Source organism: Anopheles stephensi, chromosome 2 (genome assembly GCF_013141755.1).
Source record: "Anopheles stephensi strain Indian chromosome 2, UCI_ANSTEP_V1.0, whole genome shotgun sequence".
NCBI classification, from domain to species: domain Eukaryota; kingdom Metazoa; phylum Arthropoda; class Insecta; order Diptera; family Culicidae; genus Anopheles; species Anopheles stephensi.
In genome coordinates, this window is record NC_050202.1 from 15,104,506 (window position 1) to 15,122,756 (window position 18,251).

General features: G+C 47.6%; 5 protein-coding genes across 9 annotated transcripts in view; 1 reads left to right on the plus strand and 4 right to left on the minus strand.

Annotated features, from left to right (window-relative positions):
• The window catches only part of LOC118517603 (ras-related protein Rap1), a 72,991-nt gene that overhangs the window by 17,036 nt on the left and 37,704 nt on the right, over nucleotides 1–18,251 (minus strand). The gene's annotated exons all lie outside the window — the stretch shown is intronic.
• On the plus strand, nucleotides 3,149–8,117 carry LOC118506287. Its single transcript, XM_036043209.1, has 5 exons — nucleotides 3,149–4,558; nucleotides 5,131–5,624; nucleotides 6,097–6,110; nucleotides 6,185–7,389; nucleotides 7,467–8,117. Exons 1-5 carry the CDS (start codon nucleotides 3,296–3,298, stop codon nucleotides 7,878–7,880), a joined length of 3,390 nt encoding a protein of 1,129 aa, XP_035899102.1. The 5' UTR covers nucleotides 3,149–3,295; the 3' UTR covers nucleotides 7,881–8,117.
• Nucleotides 8,552–10,547, minus strand: LOC118517598 (alkaline phosphatase-like). Its single transcript, XM_036063886.1, has 3 exons — nucleotides 10,291–10,547; nucleotides 9,019–10,196; nucleotides 8,552–8,945 (listed from the first exon to the last, which is right to left on the minus strand). The coding sequence occupies exons 1-3, from the start codon at nucleotides 10,364–10,366 to the stop codon at nucleotides 8,604–8,606; spliced, it is 1,596 nt and encodes a 531-aa protein (XP_035919779.1). The 5' UTR covers nucleotides 10,367–10,547; the 3' UTR covers nucleotides 8,552–8,603.
• On the minus strand, nucleotides 10,596–12,816 carry LOC118517599 (alkaline phosphatase-like). Its single transcript, XM_036063888.1, has 3 exons — nucleotides 12,671–12,816; nucleotides 11,421–12,595; nucleotides 10,596–11,355 (listed from the first exon to the last, which is right to left on the minus strand). Exons 1-3 carry the CDS (start codon nucleotides 12,741–12,743, stop codon nucleotides 11,017–11,019), a joined length of 1,587 nt encoding a protein of 528 aa, XP_035919781.1. The 5' UTR covers nucleotides 12,744–12,816; the 3' UTR covers nucleotides 10,596–11,016.
• On the minus strand, nucleotides 12,898–15,417 carry LOC118517600 (alkaline phosphatase-like). The gene is made up of 3 exons (XM_036063889.1): nucleotides 15,308–15,417; nucleotides 14,055–15,232; nucleotides 12,898–13,982 (listed from the first exon to the last, which is right to left on the minus strand). The coding sequence occupies exons 1-3, from the start codon at nucleotides 15,378–15,380 to the stop codon at nucleotides 13,647–13,649; spliced, it is 1,587 nt and encodes a 528-aa protein (XP_035919782.1). The 5' UTR covers nucleotides 15,381–15,417; the 3' UTR covers nucleotides 12,898–13,646.

Consider the following 18,251-nt stretch of genomic DNA (forward strand, 5'->3'; position numbering starts at 1 on the left):
TTTGATTCCCGATCTTGCTGTGTGAAGACCGGCGCAGCTGTCGCATCTACTACCCAAAATCTTTCCAACCAAAGGACTAAAGTGTTTGTAGGGCTCATAAGACTAAACAAATCCATGTGCTCTCTTGTGATATTGACACCAACGAGAATCGAGCTGTGTTTTTTTTTTAGAGGGGAGACTTCTCAACGATTACATCTAACAGTAACTTTCACCTCTAATACTACGATCCATCTAAGAAATTTTTTCTCAATTCATCATTTACGCAGATTAAAGATCTCTCATCCTGGATCCATGCTTTTGGATACCAGATTGTTGAGTGCCAGTGGGAGATCAAGCTAGGAGCGGAAGAAACGACCGCTCGGGACCTCGTCGACTAGGGGAGCCTCGTCGCCGAGGGAAATCCTGTTGGTCTTACTTACAAACGAATCACGACTATCATTACGCTCGGGGCCTCCAAAGACCATTATCCAACACTGTTGAGTTTCATCGGACTTCAGGCTTCCGATTTGCAGGCATGGCTCTACGTCCTCGACATCCTTGAGCTCTGTTATCTAGATCCCTTTTTTGGGTCCCCAGAATCCTTGTCTTGGATTTCGGATCCCTATCATAGGATTGCAAATCAGAGATCCAGGATACGATTACGAGGTTCCTAAGGTCCTTAATCAGGGATCAAAAATCTGAGATCAACTGTTCTGAGATCTGAAATCAGCCATCTCAAATTAGGGATCATGGGTCCGTAGACAGTGATCCAGAGTTCCAATCGATGGTTTAGTAGAAATGATCGTCTTTAATCTGACGACTTATTAACGTTGAGAGAGTTGGTCAGTGTTTTTAAAACAGTTTAATATGGGTCCCAAATTCTCAAGTTGACTCCTGATGATTATTATTCTCTTTTTTTTTGTTGAACGACCTAAAAAGTCATATCGGCCAAATTATAGCTTACCAGCTACTACTAATTCATACCACGTAGACTGGTAGATCTTGATAGTCTTGATAGTCGATCCTGTTGCAAACAATTTATGGGAGTTTGCTTTGAGTCCCTATGAATTCTATTGCTTCCTGTTCTATGGTTCAGTAAACCCAAAAAATAAGAAGTTTATCCTAATAAGTTTACATAATATATCTCTTACAATGAAATTAATTAATAAATATCTTTCGAGAAACGACGAACAGTTTGTGGCTAGACCTTCAAATGAAATGATAATTAAAAAAGGATTGAAAACGATCATCTTTCCAACGTTGGTTTATACCTGCTACTAACAGGCATACATCATACCGTCAAACTTTAACCTAGCTAGAACCCTACGACCAGAAGCGAGTAAAATCTGCCCTACCAAAAACAAGCAAAACAATAATTAGAACCCACGTCGCACCTTCGCACAACCGCTTCCCACCCTTCAACCGATAATTGAAACAGTCCGTAAAATCTAACCAGTCTAACCAGCAAATTATCATACGCAAGGCGTCAGGCTTCCGCATTAACAAAAGGGATCCCGGCACAAAGCTCTCACAAAGCACAGGGTTAAGCATGCTGTTGGGCACGGCCCCGTAAGTCAGCTCCGGCAAACTAACCGCAAGAAGCCAGTGGCTAGGCGTTTTGGAAGCAGCGTCTCATTTTTCTCGCACCCCATCGCCCCTCCCATCCTCAGTCGGTCAACAAAAGGCAACAATGGCTCGGACCATCGTGCGGAAAAATAGGACCCACCACTGTTGGAAGATGATTAAGATATCTAACACAGTGCCATTGTGGTTGTTCATTCGAGTGAACGAGAGAGAGAGAGAGAGAGAGAGAGAGAGAGAGAGAGAGAGAGAGAACTGGGAGAGTAAAGGGGATCGGGTTTTTCGAAAGTTTATCCTTAAGATACCCGTCGCTGGCGGTAAGTTGGGTCGCCATGCCGTTTTACGGCAGCGTAGGGCAGCGTCGAAGCAAAAGGGGTGGCATTGCTGTGGTTTCTAAAAAGGGTTGCCCGGAGAAGAATCCGATCCGACCATTTTTCACTAGCTGTCAGTAACGGTTTGTGTGATTAATGAATGGTTGTTGATGGTGCTGCCATCGTTCCCGATTGGGCTAGCTTTTGACTCTTGGAAATCCACCAGCAATCATTGTTGGTTGACATCATGTAATGGTTGCTAAACTTTGGGGAGCACCAATGTCGAAAAAGGATCCATCTTACCGGGGAAGGAAAAGCGGAATTGACATTCTTTAAATTGTTGGTCAGCATTTAAGTTAGCTCAAAATTCAGAGACTTCTAAACCCATTAAGGCTCTTCCCGTAGCACGACGCCAATTCTAGTTCCCTCTAATGAGTATCGTGATGTTAAATCTTATCTAGCCTGGTAGATAATTAACCTTAAGTAACCTTAAGAATGTAAAATTAGTGCCAAGTGGGAAATGCACCAACATTCCAGAAAATATAAATCGAATCAATCACCTCAAATCACTTACCGATAAACACATTCGGCAACTCACTCCCCAAAATGGATTTTTTTTGGCGCCATTAAGACGCTACACCACAGTTCCGCTACGGTACTCCAATTCATCGATAAAGCTAATTAATCGAGCTGGACATTCATTGGCCACCGGGCATGAGTTTGTCACTTTCCGTTTTTCGCAATCACACCGTTTAACGTTTGGCATGTGTTCTAAGGACGACGCTCACGTGAATCTAATCACAGCGCAAGCCGCCCCATCGTGTGCGTTCTATTGGTGGTTGTTCGTCCGTTTGACGGGCAGTCCGATAAGTTGCGGCGATATTGATGGTCTCTTTGTGCAAAGCAAACAAACACTGACAGCTGCCGAACGGTAGCACGTTTTTCGCCGTTCACGTCGCTCACGTGGTAATCACGCCGACGGAGGTGATTTGCACCAGAAATCAACCTGGCCTAGCAATATTTGGCACCGTTGCATAGGAAAGGGATGTCAGTGGTGGCATGGTAGGCAAAAAAAGGCGGCGCAGATTATCTCGTGCAGCGGTATGATTGATAATTCACCGTTGGGATACAGCGGGAGATACAGTACGCGCACTTAAAAAAAAGCTCTCCACGCGGGGTGTATGTTTAACAATGGCTTATTCTTTTAAGCCTTACATTTAATTGTTAGCGATCACACCTTTCAACAGTTTCCGATTCGATCCCGCTTGATAAGCGGTGCGAACTTACGGGTTGGCGATTATAGTGAGCTCTTGAAAACGGTATCAGTTCATCACAACACTCGCCAGTGTCCGTTTCGCAGTTCATCGATGCACACCCAGTAGTGGCCAATTGTTCTATCGACTTTCGCATCGCTCCTCACCATCATGGCAAGTTGGGTGAGTTGTGCAGTTTTAGTGTTACTGACCGTGGCGTCCATCCTATCCACCACGGTCTATGGAGCCCGACGTCCGATCGATCCTCACGATCAACAGCATCCACGGCCGGACCGTAGACTTATGAAGAGTGAACCAGTGTACGACACGCTAGAGGAGGAGTCGGAATATTGGCGAACGGCAGCACAGAAATCGCTGCAGGAGCATACAACGCTCCCGAAAAGCGATCGTCGAGCAAAGAATGCGATCTTCTTCATCGGTGACGGTATGTCACTCACCACAGTGGCTGCGACCCGTATGTATCTGGGCAACGAAAATGCTTCCCTCTCGTTCGAACAATTCCCGTACTTTGGCCTGGCCAAAACGTACTGCGTCAATCGGCAGGTGGCTGATTCGGCCTGTACCGCAACCGCTTACCTGTCCGGGGTGAAGATCAACTACGCGATGCTGAATGTGGCGGCCAGTGTAAAACGGACGACGTGCGAGTACGATCACGAGGCGACCGAGTTTAAGGGATTGTTCCAGTGGGCCCAGGAGGCCGGCAAAGCGACGGGAGTCGTTACAAATACGCGCATAACGCATGCATCGCCGGCCGGAGCTTACGCTAGCAGTGCCGATCGTGACTGGGAGGATGATAGTGAGGTGACTGCCGATTGTCCCACGACAAAGGAGGAGGATAAACCGAAGGACATTGCCAGCCAGCTTGTGTACGGTAGCGTTGGGAAGAACTTGAATGTGGTGCTCGGTTGTGGTCGGCGCCATTTTCTACCGAAGGGAACATCGGATGAGGATGGTAAGGCGGGAACGCGCTCGGATGGAGTTAATCTGATCGACGCATGGAAAGAGGTGCACAGCGGAATGGGTGCGGCAGAGTATGTGTCGGACAAGGCGAGCCTGATGGAAGCGACCAAAACCAAAAAGCTGGACTATGTGCTGGGGTTGTTCGACAGCAGCCACTGTCTGTATAATCTGGAGATCGACGAACAGAACGTTGGCGATCGGAAACCGAAGCTCACCGACATGGTGGACGCTGCGCTGAGCATGCTCGAGGGTAGCGAGAAGGGATACGTGCTGTTTGTGGAAGGTGGTCTCATCGACACGGCACATCATTCAAACCGGGCGCGCCTTTCGCTGGAGGAAACGAACGAATTTCACAAAGCGATCGATATGGCGCGCAAACGGACGAGCGTGGACGATACGCTGATTGTGGTATCATCGGACCATAGCCATACGCTCATGTTCAACGGATATCCGGTACGTACGATGCGGATCAAAGTACAATAACCTGGGAGCAACAGTTTGTTGCATTTTTTTTCGGCTGTCGAGGGTCCCAAGAATTTTTATTGTCTGTAATCAGCCACTCGGTCGTGATGGTGATCAGCTGGACCGTGCAACTGCAACTGAGTGGGCGATGATTTATTACCTTTCATTAGGGTAATTTGGCACGTTATCAGCAAACCGGGGCAACATTGTAAAGTGCACTGATAAGCGGTTTATAACTATTGTAATCGACAGCGCACTGGGCTGTTTAGTTTTATAGCATATCGTAGAGTGAACTTTACTCTTGCCAACATTTTATTTCACCAAACACTGTTTACTGACGTTACGACATTCTAGGCCATGTCTGTCAAACAATGGTTTATTAGACTTGTTTTAACCGGTTACTTACATAGAACTGTTAAGGAAGGTCAGTTTTGATCAGATCCATAAGCAGTAGAATTCTTTAAAGGACAAAGAAAAATTATCCAATGCTCCAAAATCGATTCATCGATTCGACCATCCGCATCACTAATCGACAGTTTTGATCGATCCTCTCATCCCCACAGACGCGTGGTAACAACATTCTAGGCATCGGTGACATCAGCGACATTGACGGCCTACCCTACACCACGCTTAGCTACGCGAACGGTGAAGGCTTCTCGCAGACCTACGTCGATGGTAACCCGTCCAAACGCATCGACGTGTCCGACTACGACTTCACCAACTACCGGCAGCGCTATCTGGCCACCGTACCACTGTCGTCGGAAACGCACGGCGGTGAGGATGTCGGTGTGTATGCCAGCGGCCCGAGTGCCCATCTGTTCGGCGGCAGCATGGAACAAAACGTGATACCGATGCTGATAGCTTACGCGACCAACATCGGCAAAGAGTTCGGCTGGGTGACGAACGAGGATGAACATAACCACGGTGGTGCCGGCGATCATGACCATGACGATGATGATGATAATGGCGCGGCGGGTATGATGGGCATTTCACACCTTCTGCTCATGTGTCTAGCACTGGTTGGGACATTCGGTCGGCAGCTGTACCGGGTAGCGTAGTCATATAAGATTTTTGTCGCCGTTTTTTTTTACATTTCACCACACATCACACCTTTGATAGCTAATATCAAAGGTCGTATTAACAATGAAATCGGATCTTAAAGATAGTCTTCCTGGTTGTATTTGTACCACGCTGTCGCATGCACCGCAACGACTTATCAACCATTTTCTTTTGATGCTTCACTTTACGTCGAGGACAAACCTAATCATCCTCGGAGCAGAGCGGTAACACCCGCGTAGACTGTATCTGCTCCCGCTCCTCAAGGAGCATTTATCTGCGGGCGAGCACAGTGGTTGATAAGCGAGCTAAGAAATAAAGCCTAACAATACTCTAGCGGACGAGTTTCCTTTAGTTGAGAATCGGTCGCGCTGGGTCGAGCATCGCTGAGAGGCACCAGACACGATGATAACCCTTGCCAGGTACTTCGTAGGGCTGCTGGTTGTGGGGCTCGCGGTTGGTGAGCTTGTCAGTGTCCCTAATGGTGGTAAGTGTGATCACACTAGCTGTAGTTTCGTGGAGGATTTTTCCAAATTTTTCTTTCTTACACGATTTCTATAGGTCGTGTACCGGACGGGCACTCGCGACGAGGCAAGCATGCATCACTGCAATCGAGCGCTTCCGCTGCTACCTCAAGATCTGCAGCGCCTCAGGTGCAAGGTTACGATGATCGCGAACTAGAAACAGACTACTGGCTACAGCAGGGACAACAAACTCTCGCCCAGAAGTTAGCCACACCGCACAACACAAATCATGCGAAAAATGTTATCTTCTTCATTGGCGATGGAATGTCCTCGCAAACGGTCGCAGCTACCCGCATGTATCTCGGTAACGAGGCAAACAGCTTGTCGTTCGAGAACTTCAAGGACATCGGATCGGTGCGTACGTACTGCGTTAACCGACAGGTTTCCGATTCGTCCTGCACCGCCACGGCGTATCTGTCCGGAGTGAAGATTAACTACGGTATGATAAACGTTGCTGCCTCTGTGCCACGCTACACCTGCGAGTACGATCGTAACGCGTCCGACTTTGAGGGACTACTCAAGTGGGCTCAGGATGCGGGCAAGAGTACGGGCATAATCACAACTACGAAGATCACGCACGCCACACCTGCGGGAGCATATGCAAGCACTGCCAACCGGTACTGGGAGAACGATGTGGAGGTGCTGGATGCTGAATGTGATCCGGACCGGGTGGACGACATTGCCGAACAGTTGGTGGGTAAGGAGGTGGCCAAACGGTTTAACGTGGTGCTTGGTGGAGGACGTGGAAATTTGCTCCCGGTAGATACGTTGGACGAAGAGGGTAAGCCCGGCTATCGGCAGGATGGTAAGAATCTGATCGAACAGTGGAAGCAAACGCACGAAACGATGGGACGATCGCAGTACGTTTGGAACCGGGACCAGCTTCTAGCGGTGGACACTTCCAGCACGGACTATCTGCTTGGACTGTTTGAAAGTGGGCACATGAAGTATAACCTAGAGCTGAAGGACAGCAGTGAGGCGAGCCGAATGGAACCGACGCTCGAGGAGATGACACGGACGGCGATCGAGCTGCTGCAGAAGAACAAGCAGGGATACGTGCTGTTCGTGGAGGGTGGGCTGATCGATGTGGCTCACCATGAAACGTACGCCAGGCTAGCGCTGGACGAAACGGCTGAGATGGCCAAGGCTGTCGATACGGCACGCAAGATGACCAGCGAGGAGGATACGCTGATCGTTGTTAGCTCTGATCATGCGCACACCATGACGTACAACGGATATCCCGTAAGTGGATCGATCGTCGTTCTCGGATGATCTTCAATCAATTCTTGCAATATCCCATATCTCTCGCTCTTCCACAGAAAAGAGGCAACGACATACTAGGCCTTGGTGACATTAGTGACGAGGACTTGCTGCCCTACACCACGCTCAGCTACGCAAACGGATTGTCGTACTACACAACGTACACCCAGGACAATCTGGCCATTCGGGAGGACGTGTCCAAGTACGACTACACCCTGATGGATCAACGGTACATGGCGACGGTACCGCTGGATGCGGAAACGCACGGTGGCGATGATGTTGCCGTTTGGGTATCGGGCCCAATGTCACACCTGTTCCGGGGCGTCTACGAACAGAACACCATCCCGTACCTAATCTCGTACATCGCTCAGATCGGAGATTACTACGACGATTCTAGCTCAGCCGGTACGAGCGTCGCATTGCAACTGTCGCTCCTTCTCGGCTGTTCTATCGCCGTACTAATGAGACGTTAATTAATCCTCCCTGCTATTGGAAACAATGATCGCCCATCTGTCGACGGGCCTGTTACCGTTTTGATCGATGTAGTATTATCCACCGAGAGCTGATGCGCGAGCATTCGCATGATAAGAGTGTCGCTTATCGCGGGGAACGGGTTGCTGTAAATAGTGTCTAGCGTAGGTGCGCCTGGGACCTGTGATGGTTTAAGGTGCTGATGAAGTGAATATATCAATTGTTCGGTACTAATCCTACCATATGTCTTCCACCTTACCCCACGGGGTGTTATCAGATGGAGTCGATTGGCTTGAGAAGAGCGTTAACCACCGCGATAATGTGCTTTATCAGATGACTAACCTAGCGTGCGATTGCTTCCGATTCGAAGCAACACATTTGTGGCGTTGTATTAAACCTTGGCGCATTGTTTGCTTATCGCATTGTAGCTGCTCAGTAGTATCGACCTTTGGGGAAAAATTTATGATCAGCCTGTTTGGCGAAAGACGCAAGCCGCTTCTACGTCGTATTGGTCCGCGTGAAGGATATACGGCAGCAATCAACAACAATAATCAATTATCCGCGCATGCCTTCTGTCAACCGCTAAGTGATTAATGGACCAAGCAGACCCCCCCGGGACTTGGTGGACTTTTGTTTACTACTGCAGCTCAAAACGCCATGATCAGATCATTAATTACGATCACATAATTTTAATACTTTATTAGATATTCAATTCCTGAGAATAATTAATTCTTACAAGCCTTCAGCCCATTGCCAATGCACGAAGCATACGCCATCATATGCGGGATGACGTTTTGTTCGTACGACCCGGTGAATAGATGCGACCACGGTCCTGAGGCGTACACGGCCACATCCTCACCACCGTGCGTTTCCAGCTCGACTGGCAGCGTGGCCGGAAATTCAAAGTTATCCTCACCGGCATCCGGCATGTTGCGCACATTGGCACGCTGTCCCTTCACTAGATCGACGTGCTTGTTGAACCCAAGCCCGTTTGCATAGCTGATCGTCATGTACGGTATTCCATCCTTACCGGTACCCGCCGTCCCGAAGATGTCATTCCCACGATTCTGTAGTGTCAAGATAGAATTGTTGAGTCAAACCCGCAGATAAGCAAAATGATGAATGATGACGCATTCTTACCGGGTACCCTGAGAAGCTGACACTGTGTGAGTGATCGGAGGTCACCACGATCAGCGTGTCTTCCTCGCTGAACTTGTTGCGCGCCAGCTCTATCGCTTTGGCGAACTCCACCGTTTCATCAATGGCGTATCGCGCCTGATTGTCATGATGTCCGTGATCGATGCGACCACCCTCCACGAACAGGAAGAACCCGTTCGGATTGGTGCTAAGGATATCGGTCGCCTTGTCCACCATCTCCGATAGCGTCGGTTCTTCGTCGAGGTTTTTGTGCACCTTGTCCAAATTGTACGCACAATGGCTTGGTTCGAACATACCGAGCAGCCTATCCGTACGGTGAGGATCCACCGCTAGCAGATCCGATCGTTTCCACACAAATGTCCGATTCTCTCCGACCGGACCATTCCGGAGCCACTCGTTGATCAAATGCCGCCCATCCGACCGATATCCTCCTCTGCCCGTTTCGTAATCCGCATGAGCATCACGATCCATAAACTCACGTCGTCCACCGCCCAAAATCACTCGCATCCTAGGTGCCGTGTCACCGTACACCAACTGTTCCGCGATATCATCTACCCGTTCCGCATCGCAACCATCCTGCCTGACCCAGTAATCGTCCTCCCAGTCCCGGAACGCAATGTGCGCGTACATACCCGAGGGGGATGCGTGCGTGACGCGTGTCGTCGTGACTATGCCAGCATCCTTTCCCGCATCCATCGCCCAATGTCCGATGGAGGTGGTGTGCGTGCTACGGTTCCGGCCAGCCTCACAGTCACGCACCGGCACGTGCGCATTCACACCGATCGTCTCGTAATTGCCCTTCACACCGGTCAGATAGGCGGTCGCTGTGCAGGCCGAATCGGCCACCTGATAGTTCACGCAGTACGTCTTCGACATTCCGATGTACGGGAACTTTTCGAACGACAGTGGAATCTCTTCACCGCCGGCATAGACTCGTGCCATCGCCACGGTCGAGATGGACATTCCATCACCCAGAAACATGATGACATTCTTGGCGATGTTTGTGTTTTCCTTCTTCTCCCGCAGCTTTTCGACCGTCGCCTTTGCCTGGCTTCTCCAGTACTCGATCGTTTCCTCTTGTTCGGCATTCTTGTTCTTCGGTAGCTTCTTCAGCGTTTCGTCGGGTAGCCTCGGATGAAGTCGTTTATCACTATCACATTCTTAACACAAAAACACACACACACGCAAACAAGAAAGCTCGGTTAGAATATTCAATCTTATTATTTTATTTCACCGTGTTTTTTGCTCCATTACCATCGTTTAGGGAGGATCCTAGCGCAACACCGAGTACGGTGGCTAGTATCAGCAGGAGGCTGATTGTTCGGTACATCTTCGACACTGTCTGAACGTCTGCGGGCAACTGAACGGCAGCTATATTCTTCCCCCAAACCAAAGCGAATCGTCTCAAGGGTGCTTCAAGCAGTTGGGTGGTTTTAAGATAATGGAGCGTTCCGCTGATCGTGATGCACTCGTGACTGTGGATGATAACGCCGACGGCATCAAAGTCTAATCGCTTCAAGTGACATTATCGTCACATTCTGTGTTTTCTTACGAGTGTGTTTTTTTTTTTGTTTGTCTCATAGCATGGCGGCTAGGAAGTTCATGCGTTCTGGGGCTTGTCTAGCCTCTAATGTGATAAATATTTTGATTTTTATTGCTACCTAAATTTTGGACGAATTCTGAACAGCTAGATTATCGATGGTTGATAGTGCCAGCTGTAACGTGAGGTGATATTTACAACTTTAGCAAAGAAAACAATTGCTGCGACATTGGATCATGTCGGAAGCATCCCCGTAGAGCGTGGGACACTTCAACACGTGTCTAAAACTTCCTTCACTTCCTGGCTTAGCATTCCGCACGTGTGGCTAAAAACAGGCTCTTCCCGTTTACTGAGAGTTTTCTTACATTGTTTCCTGGAAACTATTCGATAATTAGCAAAACGTTTTTAATACTATTTTTGGAATCGTGAATGTTAACTTCTCATGGTTTGCAGGCCTTCAATCCGTTGCCAATACAAGACGCGTACGCCATGATGTGTGGTAGAACGTTTTGCTCGTACGAGCCAACGAACAGATGAGACCACGGGCCGGACGCGTAGACGGCCACATCTTCACCACCATGCGTTTCGGAGTCTTTTGGCAACATAGCAGGGAATGCAAAGTTTGACTTGGATCGATCCATCTGGCGTACATCCTTCCGAGTGCCAGCTTCAACATCGATGTGCTTCTTGTAGCCCGGTCCATTAGCGTAACTGATCGTCATGTAAGGGACGCCGTCCTTACCATTACCGGCCGTCCCGAATACGTCATTACCTCGGCTCTGTTGACACAAACACAAATTAAAACCCCATTTACGGTATAACATTTAGCAATTCATTCACTTACCGGATATCCTGCGAAGCTGACACTGTGTGAGTGATCCGAGGTCACCACGATCAGGGTGTCCTCTTCGCTAAACTTCTTTCGGGCTAGCTCTATTGCTTTGGCGAACTCCACCGTTTCGTCAATCGAATACTTAGCGCGGTTGTCGTGATGGGCATGGTCTATCCGACCACCTTCCACGAACAGGAAGAACCCGTTCGGATTGGTGCTAAGGATATCGGTCGCCTTGTCCACCATCTCCGACAGCGTTGGCTCTTCGTCCAGGTTGTTATTAACTTTGTCCAAATTGTAAGCACAATGACCTGGTTCAAACATACCGAGCAGCCTATCCGTACGATGAGGATCCACCGCCAGCAGATCCGATCGTTTCCACACAAAAGTCCGATTCTCTCCGACCGGACCATTCCGAAGCCACTCGTTGATCAAATGCCGCCCATCCGATCGGTAACCTCCTTTGCCCGTCTCGTAATCTTGGTGAATGTCTCTGTCGATAAACTCACGTCGTCCGCCACCCAAAATCACTCTAAGCTTAGGAGCTGTCTCACCGTACACCAACTGTTCTGCAATGTCGTCCACGAGGTTAGGATCACAACCATCTTCTTTCACGTAGAAGTCATCTTCCCAGTCTCGGTACGCTGTGTGCGCATAAATTCCAGCTGGAGAAGCGTGTGTGACGCGTGTCGTTGTGACTATGCCCGAATCCTTTCCAGCATCAATTGCCCACTGACCGATGGAGGTAGTGTGCAGTGATCGATTGCGACCAGCTTCACAGTCCCTAACCTTCACCTGAGCATTCACACCGATCGTATCCATGTTAGCCTTGACACCGGTCAAGTAGGCGGTGGCTGTGCAGGCCGAATCGGGCACTTGGTAGTCAACGCAGTACGTCTTCGCCATACCTACGTACGGAAACTCTTCGAAGGACAGTGGAGTCTCCTCACCACCGGCATGAATTCTTGCCAGCGCAACGGTAGCGATGGACATTCCATCACCCAGGAACATGATGACATTCTTGGCGATGTTGGTGTTCTCCTTTCGTGTCACATGCTTTTCCACCGTTGCCTTTGCCTGGCTTCTCCAGTACTCGATTGTTTGCTCCTGTTCGGCGTTTCGGGATGCTTTGACGGGAACGTTCTCATCGGGAAGCCTTGGATGGTAGCGTTTATCACTGTCAAACTCTTCGGAATGAAAATTATTTTACTTAGAATAATAGTTTACTAAATTTATCCCGATTTCTAAATAGTTTTCTTTACCATCATGTAATGAGCCATTCACTACGACACCGCACAGAAGAATAACGCACAAACTGGACACTATCGTACGCATTTTGTCGCTTTGAGCACACCGAGCCCGTGACTATTGACTGTCGGCCGTCGACTGGAGGTACGTCCAAATTTAGTCTTTCCTGTTATACGGCTATTTGAACCAAATATTGATTGCCAGATAATTATCGATCACGGTACAATCTATCCCTCCGCACGACCCTGGCCAACCATCCTTGGGGGTGATTTGCAGGTTTTTTGGACCCGTCGGCGGATTTATCGCCAGACCTCGATTGTTAGCAATGCGCACAGTGCGTTGTCAAAAACGTGATCACGTTATCACGCATTCGGGAGTAGTCTGGCGTTTTTTTTTTTCTTTTGAGATTAACTGCAAAGTTTACTGCTGACGTCGGGTAAAGTCAAACATTGTAAAGCATAATCGAATGGCCCGGGGTCCAGCAATTGCATTCTAATATCAGATAAAACAATCGAACAAACGATGGATCGGATTGTTAATGTACCTTAATAGCTGAATGGTAATCGACACAATACTTTCACGTGTTTGATTTGGCCATCAAATATGTTTCCATCATGAAAGAAGCTAGCAAGGACGCAATTGTGCCAAAAATTAGTTACAGAAAAGCTATTATTTTTTTTTATCTTAAGTTGTACAAGACATTTTAATTTTCTATCTCGAGGTCTAGTAGCGTATAATACGATAAAAAGCAACTTCATTTTGTAAAAAATAACTTTCAGATTTATGCCTCCATTGAAATGAATTTTGATGTTAAAATCGTCTGAAATTGTTGATAGGTTCAAAAGACACCAGCAACTATGTTTAGTGCTTCAACGCGTGTCTTAAAGGTTTATCTTTTCCTATCTTAACTTTCACCGGCGTGTTGTGCCCAAAAAAGATCCTGATCATTATAATAAATACACGTCCACTTACATTTTCACATACCACAGCTCAATCACATGCCTTCAATCCATTCCCTAGGCAGGAAGCGTACGCCATCATGTGTGGAATGAGGTTTTGTTCGTAGGCACCAGTAAACAGATGAGACCATGGACCAGACGCGTAGACGGCCACATCTTCCCCGGCGTGTGTTTCAAGGCTCAGCGGGATCGTGGCCGGGAATACAAAGTTTGACTTTGATCGATCCATCTGGCGTACGTCCAACCGAGCGCCAGTATCCGCATCAACATGTTTTTCATGCCCCGGTCCATTAGCGTAACTGATCGTCATGTAGGGCAAACCGTCATCACCGTTACCGGCCGTCCCGAATACATCATTACCACGATCCTATTGAAATTAAATGAGAATGTTAAACTGATCGATAGAGAACTCCTAGCTTTCTGATATTGGTCCACCTACCGCATAGCCTGCGAAGCTGGCAGTGTGCGAGTGATCAGAAGTTACCACGATCAGGGTGTCTTCCTCACTGAACTTGTTGCGAGCCAGCTCTATCGCTTTGGCGAACTCCACCGTTTCATCAATCGCGTATCGCGCCTTATTTTCATGATGTCCGTGATCGATGCGGCCACCCTCCACGAACAGGAAGAATCCATTCGGACTGTTGCTTAGCATGTCCGTCGCTTTATCCACCATCTCCGATAGCGTCGGCTCTTCATCCAAATTGTTATCAATTTTGTCCAAATTGTAAGCACAATGGCTTGGTTCGAACAGCGCTAGTAATCGATCCGTACGGTGAGGATCCACCGCCAGCAGATCCGATCGCTTCCACACAAACGTCCGATTCTCTGCAACAGGACCATTCCGGAGCCACTCGTTGATTAAGTGCCGCCCATCCGACCGGTATCCTCCGCTGCCCGTCTCATAATCCTCATGAGCTTCACGATCCATAAACTCACGACGTCCGCCACCCATAATTACCTTCAGCCGAGCACCAGTCTCACCGTACACCAACTGTTCCGCAATATCATCAACACGGTTCGTATCACAGCCATCCGCTTTCACGTAGAAATTGTTTTCCCAGTCCCGGAATGCTGTGTGTGCATAAACTCCCGCAGGAGAAGCGTGTGTGACACGTGTCGTTGTTACCAATCCAGCATCCTTTCCTGCGTCAATTGCCCACTGACCGATGGAGGTAGTATGCAGTGATCGATTAAGACCAGCTGCGCAATCCCTAAGCTTCACCTGAGCATTCACCCCGATCGTAGCCCTATTGGCTTTGATTCCAGTCAAGAAAGCTGTGGCTGTACAGGCCGAATCCGGTACCTGGTAGTCGACGCAGTACGTCTTCGCCATTCCTATGTACGGGAACTTTTCGAAGGATAGTGGAGTCTCCTCACCACCAGCATGAATTCTTGCCAACGCTACGGTAGTGATGGACATTCCATCGCCCAGGAACATGATAACATTTTTGGCGATGTTCGTGTTCTCCGACCGTGTCACCTGCTGATCCACTGTAGCCTTTGCCTGATTTCTCCAGTACTCAATCGTTTGCTCCTGTTCGGCATTTCGGGATGCTTTCGGGACGGGAACGTTCTCATCGGGAAGCCTTGGATGGTAGCGTTTATCACTGTTATACTCTTCAGGATGAAAATTGTATTGATCAGTCAGGGAGTTTAGCGAAGCTGTACAAATTTAAAACAAGTTTTCTTTACCATCATTTAATGAGCCATTCACTACGACACCCAGAAGTAGAATAACACCGAGTCTTGACACTGCGGTACGCATTTTGTCGCTTTGAGTACACCGAGCCCGTTACTACTGACTGCTAGTGGTCGACTGGAGGTATGTACAATTTTTATCATTCCTGTTATATTGCCATTTGACCCAAATTTCTTTTGCTAGATAATTTGCTGATCACGGCCCAATCTATCTCGCAGCACGTGTCGGGAGGACCCTCCTCGGGGATGACTTGCCACTATAGGAAGCAACGGAGGATTTATTGTCACACCGATTGTGGGTAAATAGACACACGGAGATGTTAGAAACGTGATCACGTTATCATTCACATTTGGGAGCGTCCCGTGCTGTTGTGATCGGCATAAAAATTCTAATAAAACGCTGTGAGGTGATAAACGCATACGGTTATCTTCAAACCGTAGTGCCTAGCGTAACCATGCAGAAGGGTGCAGCCCTACTCATGGGCCTTTTCTTGCTTTGCATGATCCAATTTTATCTGTTGATGTATGTATCACTGTACATCTTATCAGATGAAAGAGTACAGTCGTTTTCTCATGAAACGTCAGCATAAAGAACATGAAGAATCCCTCATGAAACCTTGTAAGTCAATTCCTCACCGATTTTTGTTTGATGTTCGTGAGGGGATGCAGGAGACTAATCCGTTATCGTTAGTGTAGACAAAATATGGTTTTTATATGTTGTGAGTTTAAGATACAAATTTGACTATGGATGAGGTATTAAACCATGCTGATACGGATCATAAAAATCGACCATGATAACTTTTAAATTGTCTGAAATTGATAGTAAGATAGTAATCCATAAAGACATGATCAAATAGATATTGAATATAATATTCCTTTCAAGTAAAAATAACTTCAATTAAATTTCTGCCCAATTTAAAGACTCCCACAGAGCCTAAACCTCCATAAAAAATGCTTTAAAACCCACGGAAAATTAATTTATCTCTCTGTGTACCGCACACACCACACAATAAAGAGATCCTTTTTTCCTCCGAATCAAGCACAAGCTTGAAAAACTTCGCCCAAAGATCAAGCACAGCAATACCCAGAATGAAATGTATCGCTCTCTAATTTTAGACTTTACCAAACAATTGGATCAAATGAAATTACCACCGCCCGTATGCAAAGCCCATCTTTACAACTAGGCTTGTGCCTCCTAAATTGATCCTCCCGGCTCATTCCGGGAGGTGTTAAACTTTTTCGATTCCGGGCAGCAACAAAAAAAAGACGAGATGCGCCCCTTGTCGGGCGGTGGTGTAAATAATATTATCTTAAAAAGGGGAAAAACTTTAACACCAATCTCCCATAAGCCAAGGATGTTTGATTTAACCATCGTTGAAACGAGTGGGTTTAGATAGAGGATGGGAGAGAAACAAAACGGGCCGTTCAAATATTTGTTTGAGAAGAAAATATCTGAAGCAGAGTTTAGAAAGTTTCAGTTTTCAACCATTCCAAGTACATAAACGAAGTGAACTCTATTAACTGCGTTGAAGTGCTTAGAATTTGAGGCCTTAAACTTGATTCTTCTTTGAGATTTTGAATTGATCTGAAGTTTTTAAATTTAAATTCAAACCACCTTGAAAGGTTTTACTTATTTCAATGGAGCTTCTTCAGTCTTGTCTTCACAAAATTCCTTACGTTACATAAAATCCTACAATAATTGCCATTTACAAAACTCCACTCCACTCACTTTACCCCATTCAGTCAACACGGCTAATGAATATGGAGCCGCTTTTGTTTGCGCTAGCTTCCGTTCGGGCGCCCAAACTTTGCACCCTACAATGTGCCATTTTCTCGCAAAACACTTCAACTCTAACCTAACCGGTGCCGCGTAAGTGTAAGCACCCGCCCAAAGACCATGATTGTGAATGTTGCTCCCTTTAATCTCATCATTACACGTTTTCGTGTTGTGTGGAAGGTTCCGGAAAAATAAACATTCCCCCGATCATCATTTGGTACGGCCGGGAACGGTGTACGCTGTTTTTCGAAAAACCACCCGCCAACGGGAGGCATGTGAGCCACGAGGCACGAGCAGGTGAGCAAAATCCAAGAAACACTTCTGTCCCATAATCCCAAAACCGGCAGCCGGAGCCAAGGTGTAACCGGCAAAGATTGCTTTTGCAGCGTAGACTTTCGTCGAGAAATCTTTTTCCTCGAGTTGCTGTGTCGGGTGTGTGTTTTCAATTTTGTACGTTCGTGTTGAGTTGTGGTTGTGTGCTTTTTTTCGAGCTTCTTTTTAGAGCTTCGAGTAGAAGGGTGGTTGTTTTGTTTTGCCTCCCAAAAGCAAACTGTGTCGCCCCGAGCCATTCCATCCCGATCCGATCCATCCAACCACCAACTTTGTCGTGTCATGGGATGGGGGGGGGGGGGGGGGTTTGGAGTGGTGGTGCTTTTGGAAGTTGGCAGTCACCGAGTGGCTTAATTTAATCTATTAGACAAACTGGTGGTACCTGCGGGAGTTTTTTCCCCATCGCCCACCGAGCTCGTCGGTACAAGCGCAAGGCGACTACCATTCTCCCGGGTGAATATAAGGATGTTGCTGTCAACAGCATGCCAACAGCAGACCACCTGGTCGCGACTTTCACCACACTGCTGGCCGGCTTCTTCTTTGCACCCGTCCCATTGGCTGGTGAATACTCTCATTACGCTGATACAAATTGAATTATCGTGTATTATTGAAAACGATCATCTCCTGTGCAACAGCGACCGAAAGGTGCTGCACAGGGCATTCCTTAAGCGAACAGGGTTGGAATATGGTGCCGAATTTTGTTGCAGATGTGTTTAAAATGTACGACCCATTTCCACGAAACACATGTTTTTAAAGAGGGGTTTTTCATTTGCGCCCATCGTTCCTAAAACACATAACACATTTCGGGCACGGGTTGCAAAAACAAGCTTT